This window comes from Zophobas morio, unplaced genomic scaffold (genome assembly GCF_036711695.1).
Source record: "Zophobas morio isolate AGI-343-1 ecotype UQ-CSIRO unplaced genomic scaffold, CSIRO_AGI_Zmor_V1 ptg000002l, whole genome shotgun sequence".
NCBI classification, from domain to species: Eukaryota; Metazoa; Arthropoda; class Insecta; order Coleoptera; family Tenebrionidae; genus Zophobas; species Zophobas morio.
Window position 1 is genome coordinate 11,025,037 of NW_026972107.1, and position 25,049 is coordinate 11,050,085.

At 35.4% G+C, this 25,049-nt stretch overlaps 1 protein-coding gene across 1 annotated transcript; it reads left to right on the forward strand.

Moving 5' to 3' along the window:
* The first annotated feature begins 75 nt into the window (after positions 1-75).
* On the forward strand, positions 76-23,166 carry LOC135123868 (uncharacterized). Its single transcript, XM_064048765.1, has 13 exons — positions 76-316; positions 365-1,037; positions 5,634-6,339; positions 6,759-6,908; positions 6,955-7,385; positions 7,431-7,647; positions 7,988-8,075; positions 8,127-8,408; positions 8,460-8,607; positions 15,967-16,231; positions 21,740-22,102; positions 22,151-22,507; positions 22,557-23,166. Exons 1-13 carry the CDS (start codon positions 76-78, stop codon positions 22,986-22,988), a joined length of 4,353 nt encoding a protein of 1,450 aa, XP_063904835.1. The 3' UTR covers positions 22,989-23,166.
* The last annotated feature ends 1,883 nt before the right edge of the window (positions 23,167-25,049 follow it).

A 25,049-nucleotide genomic window follows, 5' to 3' on the forward strand; every position in this document is an offset into this window, starting at 1 on the left:
ATATGGTTTATAATAGAAAAGCGCGAACGACGCTTTCATTGGCTTAACGCAATCAATATATCTAGCTGAAAGTTAATGTTTGTAACGGGGTTGGTTGCCATAACCAAGCAAAACGTGACGGTCTCGCATTCTTCCCGCTACCATCATGTCAGTGACTTAGTGTTGAAAAAACTCGCGAACTCCGGTGAAATGATCGACTACAAAAGCACCTCAGGAAGTGATTCCCTCGTCGAGAGAGTGCCCTCCGCCAATCTCGATGGCCCGATTTCGCTCACATGGTTGTGGGAAATTATCGTACGCACAAAACGTCTACCAGGTAAACACAAACAATTGTAAACACGCGAACTAATTACCACCACCGCAGATGATCTAGACCCGAAAGTCTTATTCTTTGTCCTCCGAGATCGCCTAAGAAACCTCGAGCGCGAAGTCCGCCAGCACGCTCTGAGAGTTCTTGCGGATCTCATTCCCGTGATAGACCGAACGCACTTAGATAAACACATGGAGTTTCTTCTTCCGGATTTAATAGTGAATTTGTCGCACGTTGCTCCGTCCGTTCGCAAAGGCACGGTGGACGTGCTGCGAATTTATCTGAAGAATAGTCCTCATCCTAACGAAGTATTAAAGAAACTGATGACTGTAGTTCCACAAGATAGTCACCTCATGCAAGGGTTACTAATGGCGGTTCCTTATTTTTCGAATTATCAAATAGGCGAAGATACTTTGGTTTTTCTTATGCGACAGTTGTTTTTGGGTGTGAATCAGGAATTTTTACGTGAGACTTCCATTTGTTCGTTAGTGAAAACTAGGAGTAAGCTTGGGATAGAACGTTTTAATAATTTGATTGGGTCTGAAAAGGTACAAGAGTTCCAGGAGCTTTGTAAAGAGCACCGTATACATTTACCCACTGAAACGAAAGACGATAATGTGATTTTAGAAACTGAGATTACCTTAGAGACTGGACCGGCAATAACTATGAAGATTCACGAAGAAAGTGAAAATACGTCGTACGCGGAAAACAGTTTTTCTTCTGAAAGGTGAGTGAATATTGTATGACACGCAAATCTGGCCAAAATGGTGTTTTATAAACAAATATACGGATATCTCAAAGTATTTTTAATAAAACGTGTTAAAAACAACAACATAAATATCGTGGTGTTGAAACTTATTTTAAAGTGATAACTAGATGACATTTTAACAGTTTGAGTGCTGGTAGGAATTGTAGTAAAAGTATGCAGAAAATCGACAAAAATCGTTAACTTTGGATCACCAATTTTTAATTGTGATCAATTTAAAGGCGGATTTATATGCATAAAATTTTTTCGAAATATGCACAATTTTTGCCAAATATATTACATATTATAGAATCACCTATTTCTCTTGAAATACTCAAAGTATTGATTTGAAAATGTTTAATTATTTGTACAGATTCAATTCAGGGCACATTTTTTATTAAAAAATATGCAGTATAAATTAAAAAAAAAAAAATGGTCGAAAGTTATTTCGACAGAACTTCGCTCTCTTCTGAAGTACAGTCTAACAAATACTGCTTTTCTAAAAAATGATAAAATTTAATTTTGCGGAATTTTACTTTTTCTTGATAACCTCTCGGGAGTAATACAGAATAAATAATACAGAAGATAATAGTCACAGTGTAATAAAAGAAAAAAAGGTTTCACTTTCTTAAAAAAAGACAGTTGGGAGCCCTGAGAAAATTTAATATTAAAAAAAAAGACAGTTCGTATCCCCGAGAAGGTTTCACATTCTTAAAAAAAAGACATTTGGGGTCCCCGAGAAGGTTTCAAATTCTTTAAAAAGACAGTTGGGACTCTCGAGAAGGTTTCACATTCTTAAATAAGACATTTAGCGCCTCCGAGAAGGTTTTACATTTTTAAAAGAGACAGTTGGGACTCCCGAGAAGGTTTCACATTCAAAAAAAAAACATTTGGCGCCCCCGAAAAGGTTTTTCATTTTCAAAAAAGACAACTGGGACCTCTGAGAAGGTTTCACATTCTTGAAAAATACATTTGGCGCCCCCGAGAAGATTTTACATTAAAAAATAGGCATTTGGCGCCCCCGGGAAGGTTTTACATTCTTAAAAAAAAACATTTGGCGCCCCCGAGAAGGTTTTACGTTTTCAAAAAAGACAACTGGGACCTCTGAAAAGGTTTCACATTCTTAAAAAATACATTTGAGGCCCCCGAGAAGGTTTTACATTAAAAAAATAGGCATTTGGCGCCCCCGGGAAGGATTTACATTCTTAAAAAAAGACATTTGGGACCCCCGAGAAGGTTTTACATTTTTTAAAATACTTTTAAAACCCCCGAGAAGAGTTTACATTTTTAAAAAAGACAGTTGGGGCCCCCGAGAAGGTTTCACATTCTAAAAATAAATATTTGCCCCCCCGAGAAGGTTTTACATTAAAAAAAAAAAAACAGTTGGGACCCCCGAGAAGGTTTCACATTCTAACAAAAAAAAACATTTGGCGCCCCCGAGAAGGTTGTACATTTGTACAAAAGACAATTGGGACCCCCGAGGAGGTTTCACATTAAAAAAAAGACATTTGGCGCCCCCGAGAAGGTTTTACATTTTTAAAAAAGACAGTTGGGACCCCGAGAAGGTTTCTCATTAAAAAAGGACATTTGGCGCCCCCGAAAACGTTTTACATTTTTAAAAAAGACAGTTGGAACCCTCCAAGAAGGTTTCACATTAAAAAAAAGACATTTGGGGTCCCCGAGAAGGTTTTACATTTTTAAAAAAGACAGTTGGGACCCCCGAGAAGGTTTCTCATTAAAAAAAAGACATTTGGCGCCCCCGAAAACGTTTTACATTTTTAAAAAAGACATTTGGCGCCCCCGAGAAGGTTTTACATTTTTAAAAAAGACAGTTGGGACCCCCGAGAAGGTTTCTCATTAAAAAAAAAAAGACATTTGGCGCCCTCGAAAACGTTTTACATTTTCAAAAAAGACAGTTGGAACCCCCGGGAAGGTTTAAAATTCTAAAAAAAATATTTGGCGCCCCCGAGAAGGTTTTACGTTTTCAAAAAAGACAACTGGGACCTCTGAGAAGGTTTCACTTTCTTAAAAAATACATTCAGGCCCCCGAGAAGGTTTTATATTGAAAAAATAGGCATTTGGCGCCCCCGGGAAGGATTTACATTCTTAAAAAAAGACATTTGGAACCCCCGAGAAGGTTTTACATTTTTTAAAATACTTTTAGAACCCCCGAGAAGCGTTTACATTTTTAAAAAAGACAGTTGGGGCCCCCGAGAAGGTTTCACATTCTAAAAATAAATATTTGCCCCCCCGAGAAGGTTTTACATTAAAAAAAAAACAGTTGGGACCCCCGAGAAGGTTTCACATTCTAACAAAAAAAAAAACATTTGGCGCCCCCGAGAAGGTTTTACATTTTCAAAAAAGACAATTGGGACCCCCGAGGAGGTTTCACGTTAAAAAAAAGACATTTGGCGTCTCCCAGAATGTTTTACATTTTTAAAAAAGTCATTTGGGATCCCCAAGAAGGTTTCACGTTAAAAAAAAAAATATTTGGCGCCCACGAGAAGGTTTTACATTAAAAAAACAGACTTTTGGCGCCCCCGAGAACGTTTTACATTTTTAAAAAGACAGTTGGGACCCCCGAGAAGGTTTCACATTAAATAAAAGACATTTGGCGCCCCCGAGAAGGTTTTACCATAAAAAAATAGACATTTGGCGCCCCCGAGAAGGTTTTACATTTTTAAAAATACATTTGTGACCCCGAGAAGGTTTTACATTTTTAAATAAAGTGAAGTAATAAATACTAACTATAATATACAATGCATGAAAAAAACGAAAGGCCAAGTTTGGAATCGAACGCGCGACGTCCAGTCCGCAGTCCTGACTCGTAACGACTAGACCACGAGCGGGATGCCTTACACTAATGGTAAACTGTTATTATACCGTGCATTATGTTTTTGCAAAAATTTGGACGGTTAGGGAAAAACATCATACTTATAGGACTATATTTTTGTATAACAGTTAAATCAAATAAACACAGAATTATTTGAAATGACGTCATCAAATTGTTTTCGGTGATTAGCAAAATTTTGGTTAGCATTTAACTATTTACATGGTATTTCTAATATGCATACAAAATTTGACAACAATCGGTCCAGCAGTTACGGAGATTACGTGTCTAATAAAAATGACACCAGACAGACAGACAGACAGACAGACTGACAGACAGACAGACAGACAGACGGACGGACGGTCGGAAACGGGAGTGACCATTCGTCTTATGGACTCGATTACTATACTTCCTCAGCTTACGCTCGGCAAGTAAAATACTTTTTTTCCACATGCTTTGCAGAAAACATTTTCGTCAGTTGAAATAAGTTTAAGATAATCTTATTAGAATATAGAATACGGAATTTATTAAAATTGTTTTCAGTTTGGGTATTTTTCACAAAATTTATTTTTTTCCTATATCAGGTTTGAAATACTGTATACTCACTCGACATGTACCTAGTTAAACTTTTACAACTTAAGACAAACCACCTTTGTAAATCAAACTGGCTAATATAGACTGCAACAAACAAATTTTCAGGTACATTGATTAAAAAAATACCAAAACAATCCAGATAGATGTTTAGATATTCTTCTTTTGCCAAACGGAAATCATAAATAAATTTTAATGCTCCGTAAAAACCATAAGTATACGACAACATGTAAGAAGTGCTGACGATGACAATAGCAGACTTAACTTAAGATTTTACAAATATTTTAGGAAACGGTAGTTTCCATTTTTTTTAAACTGACAAAGTAAAACATATACAAATATGCATACATATGCTCGAATTGACAAAATATGCAATGGATCGTCAAAATATGCAATAATAATTAATCTGAGTCAATCAATTTAAAAAAGGGATGTATACTAGAGCATTTAATCTGCTCTCTAGTGATCATTAGAAACTCACTAAAAATGTGGAAGTTTACTGAACATCGTGTATTTTACTACAAGAAAGAAATCTGTTCATGATATCTTGTTTAAAGTAAAAACTAGATAAAAAGTAGGTTAAAATAAATAATGAAAATTATGCGGGACAAATCATGTACAAATGAATCCGAAAGTACGGATGGAGCTTGAAAAGAATAGAAAACTTGACAGAGAAGCAAAAATGACATAGGTAACAGGTTTTTATGTTTGATTCCTGGATATAATACAAAAATAAAAGCACCTTATGCATACCCGCAACACCAAAATTGTCATTTTTCGAACAGAAAATAATAATTCTACATTGTAATGTTAAACAGATTTAAATAATCGCTTAGTCATTCTCGGTAATCAAAGTAATCAACATTTGACTTTTATAACATGAATTTTTCAGTAGCGGGATTACTGACCTTTCCATTCGCCTAATTTGATTTCAATCTTCACCATTAATTTTTTAAATCCGGACTTTACATCGATCCTTTTTCTTACTATTACTCGAGTAGTCGAGAAGATTGCACAAAAAGTTTTACACGAGGTTTTCGAAAATGTTTTCTAAACTTTTACAAAGTTAAATCAAGTTACTTTTTTTCAACACCATTATGGTCAATTTTGCGTGTCATTTACCTAACACCCACAACAAAAACCTCTGCTTCACGTAGACAAGACCACGACGACTCCGAAACCGAATTAGTAACTCGAAGCCCTCGCAAAGTCCACTTTGGAGGCGAAGTCGTGAAAATGCGAACTCCAGAAAGTGACAGCAACCAGAACTCCAGCGACGACAACGACGTCCAAACTTCCGTAATAATAGACCGCCCGACTAGCATCAAAATCACCGTCAGTGATAACATAGCCGCTATCAAAACGCGCCACAAGAGCATGATTCCGGTCCGAATAACCACCGGAGGCTCCAACCCTCCAACTCCCCGGAAAAAACTTCGACCGAAGAGACTGCACAAATCAGCTCCCGATCTTGGAAAGCTGCAATCCTCCAAGATACCGCTGCGCCATGACAGCAAAAGCCCGCCAAAATTACCCCAGCCTGCACCAAACCAAGAACAACAAGTAAATTCATTGCTTCAGAGTGAAAATGAAAACCCGGGTGGTAGGGTTAGAAAACTCAGTCGGGGTGAAGATGAATTTAGCCCGGTTCCTGTCCACAACGAAATTGAAGTTTTCCATAATCTAACCCGAAGCCCGGAGAGGAAAGTAGAAGATGATAAGGAAGATACCAATATGGAGGCAGAGGAAGAACCTGAACAAAACACTTACCCGAGTTTTCAGGTGTACATGGGTGAAGAAAAAGAAGAGAAAACGAGTAATTTGTCCCCTTTAGAGATCGTAGTGCGTGATCTTAGCCATAAGGTGAGCAGCGTGTCAAGAAAGTGCCGTGTAAACATAAAGCAAACCGTTAAAGTAGGTCAGATGAAATATGGGTTCACCGAATAAATTAACATTATACGGTCTCAGACTGCCAAATATTTGCATCTGGCTGGTGCGTTGTAGCGTGCGGGACCTAATTTATTTATATTCATGAATTAATTAGTTATTTTGGGCTACTTTAATTATATAAAAGAGAATAAACCGGCGCCTCCGCCAAAATTTTGCAATTTTTGGGTGGGTTCTGGTCACTTAAGCGGACACAGATGCCAATAGTATTGATTTTGTCATTAATGTTCCGTTCCATTTATTTCCTGATGCAGTCGACCGATAATCGCACGAAACTAGGACGTTGACTTCATGACTCATTATAATAAGCTCATATTTCAAAACAAGTTTTTTAGGAGGACACTTGGAGTAGAACTCGAGCCCTGGACGACCTCATTACTATTTTACGGAAAAACTCGATAAATTTCGATAGTGTTTCTCTTCCACAATTGCTACAGGTGTTGTTTTTGTTTGAGAAACAAGCTCGTCTTCAGTATCGCGCTCAGGTTAGCTTTAATAATCTCTTGGTGTTGTATGACAGTTAACTTTTAGGAAGCTCTGGCTTTGATTATATCAACAATCAGTCCTCATTTTATTAATGAATTGTACAGTCAACTCTGTAGTGACGTTGTTAAAGTTTTGCCACCACCAGGAGTTCGCCTATCTCTCCTTCTAATGAAGCGAAGTTCTCCGAAGAAGTTCTTCGAATCTGTAACTGTGACACCTAATGAACGGGAAGCAGTACTACAGGCGTTAATCGCAGCTGCTAGAACTTTCCCAAGCTCGGAAATCGATCTTAATCGCGGGATTCAGATAGCTTTTGATGCCATGAAAGACAATAAGAGAGGTGTCCGACAAGCCGCTTTAGAAGCTCTAGCCAGTTTGGCTCAAGTAGCAGGTAACACCATGATCTTACAAGCTGTCAATGAAATGTCGAAGAACGACGACGAGTCCAACCAGTTAGTCACAGTCATACGAACAAGGTAAACCACAATTTTTGATTTGCGTCTTCTAACTTAACTCCATAGATTGTCAAGACGGCAGCTACCAACCGTAGATCTAGACGGCAGCGTGCGCTATTCAAGCCCTCGAGAGCAAGAAGAGTTCGACTGGCTTTGTGGTGGCGTTCCAAGTCTCCACAAAACCACTTCTCTAAATTCGATCAAAGTTCCTTCTAACAACTACTGGAGGCATAATTTACGGCACGAAATTGATCTACCAGTTATCAGAAGTCCTTCGGTTTATGTAAGTGTAACCTTTTCACACTAATCTTGTTTGGTTGTTTCTGCTACTAATCTACATACACACGATACAATTATCCCTTAACTATTGATGACGTCAAACTTGGTAAATCATGCAGTGTCACGAAAGCGGCGGCCCAAACAAAGTGTCGTGCACAGTGGTGCCGGCTATTGATCAACCACCATTTCTTTCTGCAGATATTTTGTTACTTGTTTTCCACAGTTAAAATGTTATTGTGTCGTTTGTATGCGCTTCGTCCGATCTCCTTAAACAATTTCCTTGTGGTTGGTTTATAAATTATAGATGATACCGTGCACGTGAAGTGAAAATCAATTTTTTCCAGGACGACTCGAACAATGGAAGCAGGGAGCAAATCTGGGCGGTGGATGCTTCGAGTTTTCCGAAGATAGAGAATGGAGCGATCGAGAAAGGTATTAATTGTGTGCTTAGTTTTGACTGGGTAGTTGATAATAATGTTGTAGCCACACTTTGCCCGGTTTACGTTCTTCATCGCGACGCTTCCCAAGTTAACGGAAAGACCTACAGGAATTACGACAGAGGCAGGTCCAACTCTCCGCCAAGAAGGCGCACCGAAAACCAAGAAACTTTTACTGATATTAATGGAAATAAGGCCAAAAGATTTTTTAGACAAGCGGAACAGTTTAGGAAAAGTTTTTCTTCCGAGCACATTTATAACGGCAATGTTAAAAATTATGAACCTACTTCGTTTTCGTTGTCTAGTCGTTCTTCTACAACTTCCACAGGTAGGTAGTTGTTGGTAAGTGTAAGGAGTACTTATTTGTGAGTTCTGATAGGTTCTTCAGCCAGAAGTGGGATTTGGCTGAGGGAGTTTCGATCAGGCATTCCAATTCCCATTACTTCGGACACCAAGTTGAAATTTAGGTCACATAGGCAGTCGTCGGAGGCGTTTTCGGGGCCTCTTATTGCCCAGGAGCCGATAAGGTAGGTTCAAATTTTTGGTTTGTTGTAAAATGAGGTTTAATATGAAGTAAACCAGGAACTGTTGGTACGTGTAAGGAATATATTGATTTTTAAGGTTTTTAAATGTATGTTTAAATGTTGTAAGCATGCAATTTACATTTAAATGAGTTAATATAAAAATCAATAAAAGTAAGTATTATAATTTATAGTTGGAAATAAGTCAATGAACGAAAGTTATTTTTATTTAATGTGTTTTTGTTTTGTCGTTGCATTGAATGCAGTTTAACAAAACTAAAAATAAGAGATTAAAAAAGTGCTATAGTATTCTGAATTATGGTATTATGTTATGTAAATAAAAAAGATTTTAAAACTACATACATTAATCAGAAACGTCCTTTTTTTAAAATTGACGATTTTTTTTCTGTTTTAACGTCTCAAAGAAGATATAAATTACTCAGTGTCCTTGATAAAATATTGATCAGCAAAGTAACGCAATATTTTTTTTGCTCAACTGACCTCTTTTAGTTTTCTGGATGACAACAGTGGGAAAATATCTTTTAATAATTTAAAAATTAGAATTTCCTTGTATTGTAATTTAAACATGGTAGTCATGTTCAAAGCATGAATTAAAGTTTATGAAATAAGCTGCATTTAATTTCAAAGTAAAAAATTTTTTAAAGTTTTTTGCAAAAGTTTGATCCCACAGTTCCAATACTGGGGACAAATTAGGATTGAAATTGGAGCCAATTCTAACTTGGAGCGGAATTGAAATAGTTTTTTTTTTGTGTCTAGTATGTTTTTTTAGTAATTTTTATTTTTATTTATCATTTATTTTTAGTGTATATTGAAGAAGTATATACTAATTACTTTTGTTTGTCCATCAGACATAGCATATATACATACACTTAGCACACAATTTTGTATTTTATTTTATATAATCTAAAATACATAAAGTACCGCGTGACTTTTAATGATTGAAAAAAAATTTTGTGTTGGTTATTCTGAATTATTGACAGCAATGTTAACATGTCAGTTCACAGTTGCGCGCTTAACGTGCTTTATAAACGTAAGGAGAAGAGCACTTGGTGCTCTAAATTTCATTTTGACCATCAGTTATGCCATCGTCAAATTTTAAATACGTTGCCAACTTGACAAAAAATCACAATCGTTAATAGTCACCTCGTACATATTAATTTTTTATGAAGACGATTGAAAAGTGGCCTTACATTTTTTGAAATCCCAAAAGTATATTACGTTTTAGTTATATTTAACGTATATTTCTTGTATTAAACTTTATTTTTTATGTTGTTCTCTGTATTCAGTGTCGGATTGTGCCGCCGGGACACCGAGAAATTTCCCGGTATACGAAAGTGGCGGATTAACTCTTCAATACGTTATGTACGGGGGTTTTGAGAGTCCTACAAAAATAATTTAAATTCTTTATGATGCATCTTACGAAAAAAATGTAATTTTGTAAAAGTAAAATTGGCAACACTCTACTCTAATTTTTTTAGGATAATAAACACAACAAACTGATTTTAGTAGCTACTAGCCCCGCCCACCCGCCCTCTCTTTTCTTGGAGGGTGTCATTTGTCAAAATTGATCTTATTTTAGCAAGTACTAATCCCGCCCACCCGCCCTCTATTTTTTTAGAGAGATCTCATTTGCCAAAATCGTAGCAGGTACTAGCCCCCGCCCACCCATCCTCTCTTTTCTTAGAAGGTATTTCATAAGCCAAAATCACTCTTATTTTAGCAACTACTAGCCCCGCCCACCCACCCTCTCTTTTCTTAGAGGGTATGTCATTTACCAAAATCAGTCTTATCTTAGCTACTAGCTGCTAGTATATCCTCTAAGGAAAGGGAGGTTGGGTGGGCGGGGCTAGTAATTGCTAAGATAAGAGTAATTTTCGCAAATGAGATCCCTCGAAGAAAATATAGGGCGGGTGGGCGGGATTAGTGCTTCTTAATCTAAAACCAATTTGGATAAAAAAACATACCCTCCTAGAAAATAGAGGGTGGGGGAGGTAGTTCCTGCTAAGATAAGAGTGATTTTGGTAAATGAGATACCCTCTAACAGAGGGCGGGTGGGCGGGGCTAGTATCTGCTAAGATAAATTAGCAAATGAGAGAGAGATTCGTTTAAATTGATCCGAAAAGAAAACACTAGGGGACCTAAAATTAACTGCGAACATTTTAAACGTGGGTTTTTGAAAACGTTTTTATTCACAATCGGTCAGTAATGTGAAATTTTCAAACTTTTCAAAAGTTTTGAAGTGGCTATTGCATACTTCAGTTCAATCCAAACGGTGGAAAGTGACATATATCACTTGTCTGTCACTTTCCACCCTAGAGATGGAAGTCAGTGTCACTGTATGTGTAATTGTAGATGAAAATCAGCGATTATAAATGTAAGGAAACCCTGTGGTCAAGACTTTGCCACTTTTTGATTGGGGCGCCCATTTTATTTCACATTATTATCATTACCTTGAGTTTGATGTTTGTCAATGTTAAAAGTTGAATTTTATTAGCAATTTGTGGGGTAAATCTACTTACATCTCCCGTTATCATCTGTCTGTCGTCTGTCTGTTTGTGTTAATTTTTATTAGACAGATAATCTCCCAAACTACTGGACCGATTGTTGTTAAATTTTGGGTGCATATTGAGAATATCATCACCAACGTAATGAGGTCATCTCAAAGGATGGTAAAAAAATTGATTTAATGTTATATATACTCCTATACTCGTCCGCTTTAGTTTTTTTTTAATACTAGTGTGTTGTAATTTTAGTTATGAAAAACTCACTCCTTTTTCGACCCGTTTTGCCCGATTTTAGCTTAATTAATGAAATTTGTCGTTTTCTCTGTTTTGACGAGACAAAAGCGATGAAATTTCATTTCCTGATGCTTGTCATAGAAACGCTCCAACAGTGAATTCTTTCGAAGTCATAAACACTTGAAATTACGCATCTAATCAAACACTGAGTAAACAGGTTTTCCCGTTGGTTATTTGTTTAAAACATTTTAGATTTTGTCCTCACTGCGCCCCGTTACAATTTATTTAGAATTGCTTATGCAGGCATTAGTTACAGGTAACTCAAAAAAATTAATGAATGAGTCAATTTGTTTCATTTATTAAATCATGAACGAAAATGTGGGAGTACAGCACTGTTATTATTAGTAATATACTGCACCTATGCAAAGTGGTATACGTGTCCTTGCAAAAATGTTGATGATGTCATTACAAAATTTTGTAAAGGAAAAACTCATTTGTAATAATAATAATAATAATATATCTTTATTGTCCAAATGTCCTAATGACAGAAACATGTACATTGTAAACATATCTTATTTTAACTTATAGGGGTTTTCACAAAAAAGTAATATTAGCAATATCAAATTTTGTAATTTTTCGAAGACGGTGGATATGATTTATTGTACTTCAGAGGCGAGGGAAGTTCTGTCGAATAACTTTCCACTAATTTTTTCAAGACGCCAATGTCGCTGGTAAAACTCAAAATATTAGTAACAATAATATTAATAATATCTAAATAGCATCAGTATACAGTACCACAGGGGACCACTTTGTAAATTTATTTCCCGGTGGGCCCCTAGGTCCTGGATCCGACACTGTCTGTATTCATGGTATTTTTTTTCCCTATTATCTTAATTTTACTTTATTAACAACATTTCTTTAGTTTTGTGAACTGGCTTCTTTTTAAATGTGTTTAAATTATTACTTTTATTTTCAAAGTCTAGTGTTTCTTTTTTGTTAGTATTCTTTTGTATTGATAGTTAGCTAGTTTAGCTGTTTTATATTTTTATGTCTCGAATAATAAAAAATCATCCTTTCTCAGAGTTTATCTAAGATAATCTCCAAAATTGCTATAAATCACCTGAAATTTAATTCGGAGTTATTTTAAATTTCAGGTCATTGGTAGCTATTTTGAAGGTTATCTTTCCTGGAAAAAAATCTGGCAGTAAAACTAAATTCTCAGCTAAAAATTAATTAATCCTCTTGACATATATCAAAAAACTGATTTCTAATATTTTTTTCTATTTTGATCTCAAACATTGTTTGAAATTAGTACAGAGTCATCAAAATTGATTGAGAGAGTTGGTACTCCCTGTTTTTGTCGTGAAGTTTGTCAACCTTATGACAGATTTCTTTAAGGTTATATGGCAATGAATTCAGTGGCGTGACAAGAGAACTGGGGGTTGATTGTCGAACTCACCTGAATCAGTTGCGAATACGAAACTTACCTTCTTGCAAAGTTGCGAACAGTTTTAACCTTTTAACGTTTGTACGAATCGCCTTGGTCGATGTGCACACTATACCTTATTGCTACTTGCATCTTTGAGAACAAATTCCAGAAATGAACGGATCTAAAATTCGAAACTTCAAATCTGACAACTAATATTTTTTTACCAAAAAAAAAAAAAAATCGAAAAAAGACGCCACTGAGTTTTGAAATTTGAAATTTGAAACTTCAAATCTGACAGCTAATATTTTTATACAACTTAATAAACCAAATTATTTAAGTTCAGGTTTACCAACTCTCTCAATCAATTTTGATGACTCTGTACATATACAGAAACTAACATATAATGTGCAGACAAATGAAGCATCATAGACTAATTAATAGTAGCACTTTATATTTCATCAAAATGCGAAAACTGTTCATATTTTTGAAAATACCGCCACATTTAGTATTCTTATTTTAGAGATTATTTCGCTTCCAAGAACTTTTAAACAAAAAATTGATCAATCAAATGTCATCTAAGTTTCATGTAATGAATAATCTATCGAAAACAAAATAGTTTGTATTTCTGGAAGTGTTGACTTCCTTAAGCTCTGATAAATAAAATGCTTACCATAAATTGACACAACCTGATTCTGACATTTCCATAATTCCTTTTTTTTTAACAAGTCGGTAGAAATTATGAATATTAAGGTCGGACATGTCACAACCATTTAGACACCTCATATAATTAATTTTTTATTCTTGTATCAATTTTGTAATGTGATAGTTTCGTTAAACTGGAACATCTGTGGATTCTCAGCCTTGCAAGTAGTTTTAAGTACAAAAAAGGCTCTCGGTAATAGATGTGGAAATTAAAGTTGTTGAAATTTTATTAGCTATTATAATTTTTTGTCTAGGTGTTTACTTCCAAATTAATAAGACCTGTCAAATATTTACAAAAAATATTTTTAAACTTATTATTTGTTACAAAGAACAACGTCCGTCTATAAACTTTCAATATCTATGATTGATGGGCACCACTATATTCTTGATTTATATTAGTTTGTCGAAAAGCGGCATTTATCAACATGACATGATACATGAATAACTAAAGAAATTGATATTTCACGCATACTGTCATTGTGTTGAATTCCCAGACATTTGTAACAGTCGTTGTCGTGTTTCTAATTCTAACGTTATGGCATATTCTATTTAGTAGGTAAAGGAGATATTTAATAAAAAAAAAACTAAATATGGATTACATCAACACAGGTTTCTAAATTAACTTTGAACAGATTTATTTTATCGATTACCCTAGAAACGGATTATTTAATGTGCCTGAAATTCTCAGAACATAGTAATATTATGATTAATGTGACCAAAATGGATACATTTGTCCCCATTCTTCTGAAAAAGATGATGACGTACTGTGGTTATTACTTTATAAATTGGAATATACGCCACGATGTGGGGTATATGTTATGCTTCAAACAGGTGGGAAGTACAATGTAATGAACTTTACAAATTAACAACAAAGCGATTTTCTTTTTTTCTTGATTAAACTATTCATGATCCGATGGGTTTAAAACGTATTCAAACATTTAGGTTCAATTAAACAAAGCGTAGGTTAGTGAACCATGACCTATGGATCGCTAAGATATTTTTAACTTTGTTGGTTTTATATCTTTTGTTTGCATCAAATCATGCTTTGATTTGTTTTATACTTAAGTGGAGAAAGTTAACATTAAACATTTATTTATATTTTTTAATTCTTCTAGAACTGTTTGATGATTGATTTGTTTCTCACAACTTCAGTTCAAAAAGGTGACATTTCTTGATAATAGAATCTTTTATAATCTTCTCGAAACTTCGAATTTTCTCAAATGGAATTTTTCTAGAATGCTTTTTTCCTCAGTTCTACAATCTTTGTAAACCATCGCCCCATTAATCTACTTCTTCTAATACTACCAATTCGTTATACTCATTTCCTAATGACAGTATTACATTGACGCAATTTTCGCGTGGGTTCTTTGTTTAGACTCGTATCAGATATCATACTGAAACAAATCAGATAGCAAGAGTTCTTTTTTTGCAAAAAGTGAATCGATTTTCCATAAAATTTGCATATTCTAATATTCTAAAAAATTAGCATTTCGCGTAACAATTAAAACTTATATTTAGAATCGAAGAAAATATTTTAAATTCTACTTTGGAGCATGGTTTTCAAAACATTGATGAATTTCCCCTCTCATAAGAACCTTCATTAGCTGAATACACAGGTGTATTCTTTTTGAAAAGCCTTGCATGCTCTTGCTTCATAATTGAATTAATAAAACACGTATGTCACGCTCAGATCCCCTGTTTTTGCCCTCATTGAGCTTGCATGTTCCCATACATGAAACGCTTCCTTATGTTGAACCGAAAACGTTACCCTTTATTAACCCATCGCCGCGTTAACATAAACCATCGTCGCGCAAAACTCGACGAAAGAATCGATTTTCCACGAAGTGTATGTGGGAGAATTAATTACTACAATTATTGATCGCCTTTGTTGTGTGAATTTTAAAAAGGTCAGCGCTAGCTGGCGAAAACGCCTTCCTGGAATTACCCCTTGCAAGAAATTAGCCCTTATCGCAAACTCAATAAAAACGGTTAATCATCCATTATTTGCCATAAACCAGTCGATGGCGGCACGACGCATTCTGCCATCGACCTCTGACCGTCTACTTATATCGGCGGTATACAGGCCACGGCGCGGGGGGCGGAGGTGGCGGTCAACGAATCAATGCGACCATAGCACACCGTAAAATTAGTTTGAAAACACCACGTCTTCAAGCTGGTAACCTCCGGGGATGTTCTGCACGAACGTCGCGTTTTTCGGAGGGGGGAATGACAAGAGTCTGAAGAGCAATCCGTGGGGTTTGCACGAGGAAAAGTTCTCGCTGTGGACGTGTTGCGCTTGTTTTCGGAAAGGACATGTTGCGCCGGCTGAGGTTTCCAAAAGCGGCTCGGCGAAGGTGCCGGTGCGGATCGTGTCCGAGAAGGAGGAGGGGACGCAGTGAGTGGCAAAAGCGTTTTTTGATGGGGACGTGGGTGGTGGTTTGGGTTTGGGGATGATTAATGGGAGTTTTGTTTCAGGACGAAACTTGAAAGTCCGCAGAATACACCCATAATTCGGAGGACGTCGGCTCAACAGTTTACTCAACCGTTGCCGCCTCCGTCTTCGGGGTCTGAATCTTCGGGGTACTTTACGCCTCCGGCGGAACATCATTTGAAGGATCAGGCGATTGAGAGGTTCATTCCGGATGAGTCGTTTGAAGACAACAATTTTGGGCTGGCGCCAGAGCCTAACTTTCAAGTGGTGGAGTCGGAGGCTTCGGAAACTCACGAACTTGAAGTTGAGGTATGTGGAGATTTTACTAGGTTGCATATACTGTGTTGATTTTGTTGTTGGAAGGTTGGTTTTCTAAATTACTAAAATTAAATTTCAAAGCTCTTGCATTTGACTGCATCTCTTCATCGCTTAAAACTACTACTACTATTATCAAAAGATTACGAAATTTCTGACATTAAGGGTGGTACCACTTAATAGATAAAATTGAAATGTTTAATTTAGTCTTCTAGTGTCCCTACTTGTTGAGAAATGTTTGTCAGGTCATGGCGGATTAGGTCAGGTTCGGTCAGGTCAGGTCAGGTCAGGTTAGGTTAGGTTAGGTCAGGTCAGGTCAGTACAGGCCAGATCTTTGGTGATAATTTTTATCAAAAAGTAATCAGTAAAGTTAATGAATTTATTCTTTCAAATTACAGGTGCTCACTGCACTCGCACTCTCGAAGATGATTTTTTCAGATTAATGTAGCTTCACAGGGACGTCTATAAGATTATTATAATAAAACAAACCTAAGTAGCGCCACTGACGATTCATTCGTAATTGTTCTTATGAAACCGTATGATTTTAAAAAAACACATTAAAAATGGGAGCACAGCGAGCAAGAAATTAAATTATTATTATTATTTTTTATTTATTATTACAACTGAACCCAAACAACTTCGTTATTGAATACTTCTTAGACTAACTCAAGAATGATTAGGATGCGAGCGCAGCGAGCACGTTCAGGTTTTACTAAAAAATTTGATGCAAAGTTGTAAAATTTTAGGGAAAACGGGCTGAACCGTTCTTGATTTGATTTTAATTTAATTTCGTTGAGTCACTCTGAATCAGTGATTTAAAAAAATATGAATGCATTGATAAACCACGAGCATTGTCATAGTATTTCGCATATTTTAGTTGAATTTGTTCGGCAAAATGTTATGATGACGTCATCAATTTTTTTGGGAGAAGATAAACAGATAAATTTTGATTAAAGATTTACACTGCTTACGATGGTCTTAAAATGTTTGTAACCTTTCAGAACATTCAATGTTTCAGTTTAAAAGTTAATGTTGTTATATAATTTTGAGTTTTTGTCAAAAATTTGAATGTTTAGGGTAAAAAGTCAACAGTACTGTAGGAGTATCTTATTCTATTAAATCTAAATAACCTTTACTATTGTAAATTTTGAAGTTGACGTGATTACATTTTTGATGGGGATGATTAGACAAATTGTTGTTATTGTTTTACCACCTACACGATATTCCTAACATACATATAAAATTTGAGAACAATCGGTGCAGTAGTTTCGGTCTAATAAAAATTGACACAGGCGACAGACAGACGGAACCGCGAGACATATTTTTGTATTCTAGGGGTCATGAAACGTCGAGAAAACATGAAAACGTTAGTCGGATGGACCCTACTACAATAGTTCCTTATCGGATCGGGAAGTAAAAATGTCCTCAAGTTGGTACCGGACGAGCAAGCTGTATTTCTCTTCGTCCAGTATTTGTAATGAGAAATGAATAAGCACTGACTAAGGACGATTTATAATCCTGGATTACTATCAAAGAGCTTTTTTTGCAATTTTACTAAATAATTTGCATTTTACTTTAGCTAACAGATTTGAAACATTTTCACTTCTCGAGCGTAAGCGAGCCCATTGGACGAATGGCTTTTATGTTTTCTAGACGTTTCATGACCCCTAACGTACGAAAAAAGCAGTTTCCCGTTTCCGTCTCTCTGGTGTTTGTATCTACATATTTTTATTAGACATGTAATGTCCAAAACTGCTGGACCGACTATTGTCAAATTTTGTATATAAGTAGGTATATTAGAAATATCATGTAGATGCTTAAATGCTAACCAAAATTTAGCTAATCATCCCCGCCAACAATTTGATGACGTCATTTCAATGAATGGTATTTTAAAATGATTTGAATGTTATACAAAACTGTACTCATATACTTGTAGTGTACGAATCCGCTTTCAGTTTTTTCGCAAAACGTTTAAATTTTCGCAAAAACATTTGCAAGGTATAATAACGTTTTATTCCCACACGGTTTGGCCCTTTCTTTTTTTTTCTTGGATTGGTATAAACACTGTAGCTACTTTTCTTTTGTGATGTGACTAAAATTATCCATGTTAATGACATCATCACAAATTTTTAATTGGTCAGATTAAGAACGAGTCACCCCATTTTCTCGAAAATGTGAACAATACGCATGTCTTTATACAATAATGTTAAAATAAGAATTATAATATTCAGAATATTTTGTTCGATTGTGGTTTAATTAATAATTTTAGTCCTGTTTTGAGAAGACAATTTCATTCAAATCAAACTAATTTCTACATGACATTCTTTCGATGTATATATAAACATAAATAAACAATTGAGCTTCAGATTGCTATTAGCTAGTGCTGAAGCACAAGGTTGTTATTTGTACCTTTGGTTTTTACTTTACAGTTGCATTTGTCGAATTATATGTACTTATACTCGTAGCTTTCGACCAATTTTTTATTGATCAAATTAAGAACCTCATTTTCTAAAAAATGTGAGAATACCCAGTTTTTATTTAAAATTATGATCAAATAAAAATAAAAAACAACAAAGCATTTTGTTCCATTGTGGCTTAATTAATAATTGTAGTCTTCTGTTTTGAGGAGATAACTCATTCAAATTAAACAAATTTCTACGTGACATTCTCTCGATGTGTGAACATAAACAATCGAAGTTAAGCATGTACACTGATAATAATATACTATTTTTTTTTGTTATTTGCTTTGAATACATTTCATATTGTCTGCGGACGGCATCTTCTTGGTATTTGCACCCCCACGGCGCAGGGGGATCGAGGTGTCACTGGTTTTTACTATATAAAGGTTATAAGAAAACACAAATTTTCTATAAATTTTCAAAGAAACAGAATTTATTGAATTGTATTTCAAGGGCGAGGGAAGTTCTGTCGAAGTAACCTTGGAACAATTTTTCAATAGGAGTTAAAGTCTAGAAATGTAAAAACTTTCGTTTACAAGACCCTAATTCTTCGTTTCAAGCCTGATTTGATTCTGGAATACCTATTTTCATTCCCTAGTGCTAGACTACCAGAACTTTCTCGACTTATCTTTTTGTCATTTGATCAGTTGGGGGTCTTAGATATTACAAAGGAATTTTAAACTTACATTTTTCCCAACTAGAATAACTTTAAAACGAAATGTTTAGACAGAAATTTTTATTCGATAAAGGATAACGTGTCTAATTTGATAGGATAAAATGTTGATATCTGATCTACCAAGAATTAAAATAATGAATTGAAACAGTTAAGGTACATCTAGTTTTTCAGTTTCTTAAAAAAATACAAGAGAAAGTTGTTTTCATGTCTACTCCGTTTTATAAAATTTCCTTAAAAACAAATGTACTTCATCAATTATATTTTACTTCTTTTTTTACATACGTAGCTATCTTTTCAGAACAAGGTTTAAGTACCTGTCCAAAATAGTAAACTTTTAGATCGAGACTTTTTTAATATAGTTTTCTTTGAACAACACGATAATTAAATTAGTTTTTAGTTTCTTTTAAGGGAAAAGAAGACTACGTATGTTAAGAAAAAATGGTCAAAATATAAGCCCCACCCACCCACCCGATCGCAAACGTGATGATTTTTTTTATTCATCGTGAGTCTGCAAAATCCTCTTCTCTCTTCAAGAAATTCCCATGTGAAATGTGTTTTTCAAAGGCCAACATTTTGTACACAAATATGAATTTTGCAATTAAACTCCGCCCCTCGGTCTGATTACGAATGAAAAAGTCATCAGAATTGAGATCGGGGTGGGTGGGTGGGGCTTAATCTTTGTTGTTGTTTCAAAAACCCTACGAAGATGTAATGAAACTGGAAATGTTAAAAAATGTCCAAAAGCTGGTACAATACAATGAAAATCCCCTTAATGTTAGTAGAAAATCAATTCAAACAGATACTTAAGGCTGTTGCGGGAACGTATAGTGCTTAGACTCAGAAAATTGTTTCCCAATTACCCAAATCCGGAGTTACCAGCAGAAACTATTTGGTTTCAACAAGACGGTGCTGCACCACGTCAAGTGCGACAGTATTTAAAATAAATTTTTCCTGGTAGATGGATAAGCCGAACGGACACTATTGAGCGGCCTGCCAGGTCACCGGATTCGACACCGCTTGATTTTTTTTTGTGGGGCTATTTGAAAAATCGCGTTTATTGCTAGCATTCGTCCAGAAATTCTCATTAACTCACTACAAAATCACCCTAAAGGTTAAAATGAAAACTGGTATTATAAACATCAATGGGGCTACAGACGAGAATTGTGGCCCAAATGACAGCCGTGTTTGTCAGCGGCCCTTCACCTAATTCTGCTATTATCCAATCACAATGTACATACCGACCACTAAGCACGTAATTTTAAAATTGGCGCGAAATTGAAGCAGCCAATCAAAAGGTGAGGGTGATGACGTCAAGTTCAAAATTTGTCTAGTTTTATTTCCTTATCAGTTTTTTTTTTTTGTTTCTACGTCCCTAGCACATGTTTAAAGCTCATTTAAACGAAAAAAATTTAAAAAATCATTAACTAATAGTATAATTTTGAGAATAATGGCAATTCCATTTTTGTATTAATGAATAAAAAATTGAATAATCCTTGGCTATTTGGAACAGTCTTTGTAGAGTATCTATTTAAGAGTCTAGAATTAAAAGTTTGCACGTTATTATAATTTTAAATGTTTTTAAGAGTTGCGCAAATTTTCTAAAAATTTTAAATTAATAGATGAGTGTTGTGTTATTTTTTTTAAAACAAAAACTTGATGTAGAGTTTTAGAAGAAAATAAATAGCAAAGTATAAATTAGAGTTGAAATATTTTGAGAAGTATGCACCACTAAAACGTCGCACTTGTGAAAGTTTTTTCTGTAGATGATTAATGACCTAAGGGACCTATGACTCGCATTTTCTTCTTATAGTATTTCCACTCTAATCGTGCACAAACTCTACAGTTTGGAACTACTCGTCTAATTTGCGGTTAAAGTATTGATTCTTATGGGAATTTAATTATTTATTGTAACGACATAAGTTTTACAAATGTCAATATATCATTCATAAAAAGTCACGTGACTGGTGGACGCTTTTATGTTGTTTCCATTACTGGGTGTTTCAACCACCGTCCATAATAATGATTGTTCTCGGTTAAACAAACGCAGTGATTTATATTGCTTTATTTGACCTAACCATTAAAATTCTATTTTTAGAATAAGTAATGCATACGAATGCTAGTAAATACCATTTTTATTCTCGCGTTGATATTGCCAGTTCTCATTATTTTCTCAAGGACTGGCTCTAAATGTTGATAACGAACCCTATAACCTCGCGCTGAATTAATTACTTCGTTTGTTGAAACATTTTTATTCTGACTTTATTTCGGATATTAGTTTTTCTATTAACCGTTATTATTATTATTATTAATTTTAGCGCTATTACTGTCACTATTTGTTAATCGACACAAAATAATTGGATTTTGCAGCAACGACAATCATCGGCAAGCTCAGCTGAAAGCACGAGCAGAATCGAAGACGTCCCTTTCGAAGAACCAGAACAACCGAAGGAACCTGAAGAACCCAAGCGCTACAGCCCCTTGGACGAAGTGGACTTCAGCGAAAACCCCCGTTTCACGGAGCCCCGAAGCAAGTCAAGATCCGAAGGAACTCTGAAAAGCTCTCTCCCCGAAATCACCGAACGCAAGAACATCAACTCTGCACCTCCCCTCAATGACATCGTCAACTCCGTGCCTTACAGCTTTGAACAATCCCCCGAAATTACCCCCATTAAGACGTCACTGCCAGGATCAGTGGCCTCTAGCGACACAACGCCGACGAAAAAACACTCGGTAAGTGTTTTTCTAGTATCGACTTTTCTTGAATGAAAGTTTAATCAGGGTCAATCGCCAAAGCGATTAATGAGGAGAAGCATTAGCGTGAGGACGCCATCTGTAAGAAGAGCTAGCAAATCGCCAATAAGTGTGAAATTGGAAGTGAGACCGGTGAGTCGTCCTAAAGAAATTCTAAATCAAGGATTGGCACAGATGGAGAGCGGTGATTGGGAAGCTATAATGAAGGGTCTGAATACTTTGATTCGTCTAGCACGGAACCACCCAGAGGTGATGGAGCTACAAATGCACACGATTTGTGTAGCTCTGGCAAAAAATATTCGGAATTTACGCTCACAGGTGGCTAGGACGGCTTGTCACGCTTCTAGCGAGCTTTTTTCGACGTGCAAAAGGGGTCTCGAAATGGTACTATCAAATTTTTTTGTAGGTCAATTTTTGATTAAGTTTGTTCTAGGAATTGGAAGAGCTTGCAGCTCCACTTTTGCAACGAACCGCTGATACTAATAAGTTCCTTCGGAGTGACGCGAATGCAGCACTAGATGCTATGAGTCTCAACATGTCGGTGCCTCGAGTGGTGGCTGTGGTGACCAACAAAGGATCGACTCATCAGAACGGCGTAGTGCGAGCAGTAGCGACTCGTTTACTTAGTGATATAGCTATGAGAATAGGGCCTGAGAAAGTTTTTCAACTACCTAAAGAAACCAGAGATAAATTTTTGATTGTCGGTGCCAATGGGTTAATGGAGGGGAGTCTGGAAACGAGACAGCATGCCAAAGCTCTGATGAGCACGTTGGCTGGGCATCCTCAGTTTCAGAGGGCTTTGATGGAGGCGGTGCCTCAACACACTATGAGGCATATAGCTAAGGCTATTAACTCCTTGAAGTAATTAAGGGGGTATTTTCAAATGTGCAGGCACAAATGAATAAAGACTTCACTTATATTTTGTTATGGAGATATTTGTTGCACTTACTTGCATCTTCCATTTTGTTTTTGTTATGAAGGATTTGTTTATATATTATATCTATTTCAAAATCGAAATTGTAACTGATATTTATTTTAGATTTAGGTGGTAAATAAATATTTTCTATTTGTTAGATGGACTTTTATTGTTCCCTCCATTTTGCTTGAAACTCAATGCTTAAGTGTTAAACATTCAGTTTAAAAAATCAGGATATTCTGAAAATTAAGTTACACAAAAGTTTCACAGATTTTTTAATAATACTTAGTAATAATAGAAAAATTCATAACAATGAAAAATTATTAAGACTGTGTGTCCGCAGACACTCTTGCTTAACACTTCTTCAAATAGAAGTTTTCATATTGTTACAAAGAAGAAGCGACAATAAAAAACGTCCTCAAGTTGACGTTGGAACCACAAGCTGTCTTTCTTGTGAAAAGCTTCCACCACTTTCCCCTAGATGGAGCACCCATCCCGCTTCGATCATTTACCATTTTTCCCACCTTACTACCACAAGTCGCCGCACCACCAGCAGATGGCGCCTCCAATCCAAGCCGCTCTTCATCGAACTCCGATTTATAAAATATTGGTGACCTGTAAAGATAAATAACAATCTTGATCACGACGCTTTACAATTACATCGATTCCAGTGAATTCGTTAGATTGGAATAAATTATGCAGGACTTTTAGTCTGGTTGAATACTGAAGCAACCCACTAAATACGAAAATGTTTCTTTACTACTAGGTTACATATCGCAACAACAAGACGATTGCAGTATTGTATTATTACTGAGGCAAGAACATAACATGCAAACAAATTAACCCCATGGAAGAGGCGGTAGAGACCGTGGGAGACCGCCACCTGGAAGACCTCAGTTTGCTCGGAGATATTTTATTCATGGGTGTTATTACACTGGGCTTTGGTTGGTGTCATTCGTATTCGTTGTTATGCATTTTAACGTAGAGTGTACGCACTGTGGGTAATTATTAATGTTATCAATGTTACAGTCACAGCGGGAGTGATTGTACATGAACTTGGTATTTCATTTTTAATATGAGGCAAGGTGTCACACGTGAACCAATAATATTTCGACGAGTGGTAAGTGACGTGTTTGGTTTTTGTGATGAGTTTCGGAACACAGTGAGTAAATAGGAGGGTTAATTAAGATTACAGTTAAAATCAATATAAATAATAGAAATTATTAACTGTAAAGTAAAAAAAGAGTTACTTTTAGTGTATATATATTTATTAAGTTACAAATAAACTTGAACAGCAAAAAATTGTTTTCTTGAAATTTTTACTTTTCTTTGAAAACAATTCAACATGGAAAATTCAAATAGAAATATGTACGAATTATTGAACACAAATAACGTTTTGACAAATTTATTACAATATCACTGTATTGTCAGTACTTTCAAGAATATTAATATACGGTTTCCAAAATAATCGATAGCATAAATCAGGACATACAACAATTTTTTTACACCATTTTGTCTGAATAATTCAACTTAAGAAACGAAGACTTAGTTCGTTATTTTTTAGGTGACGTCCGATCAATTTTTGGAAGAGGATGAATAAATGAATTTTAAATAATACTCCAAATAGACACATTTCTAAGACAACTCTTAATTAATTTTTGAAATAGGTATACCTACATAAATTAAAATTTGGTACCTGAACTATTTTTTGAGGGACACCTATATATGTTGTATGCAACGTTTAAAGTAGAGGTTGAGATACTTGATGATTTTTTTATATGAAGACATAAATTTTTTCGAGACTAATTTTTGTTGGTGTTTAATTTTAATTATAAAATTTCTAAAATTTTAAAGTACGTTTCACAATTTGTCAAATTATTTCTCTAATAAAATCATTAGGAAACAGGCAACAAACAGACAAACAAACGGAAACAGAAATCTATATTTTTTACTCGATAAACTATGAAACACAAAAAATATCAGTTAGATTTTAGGAAAATAAATATTAGA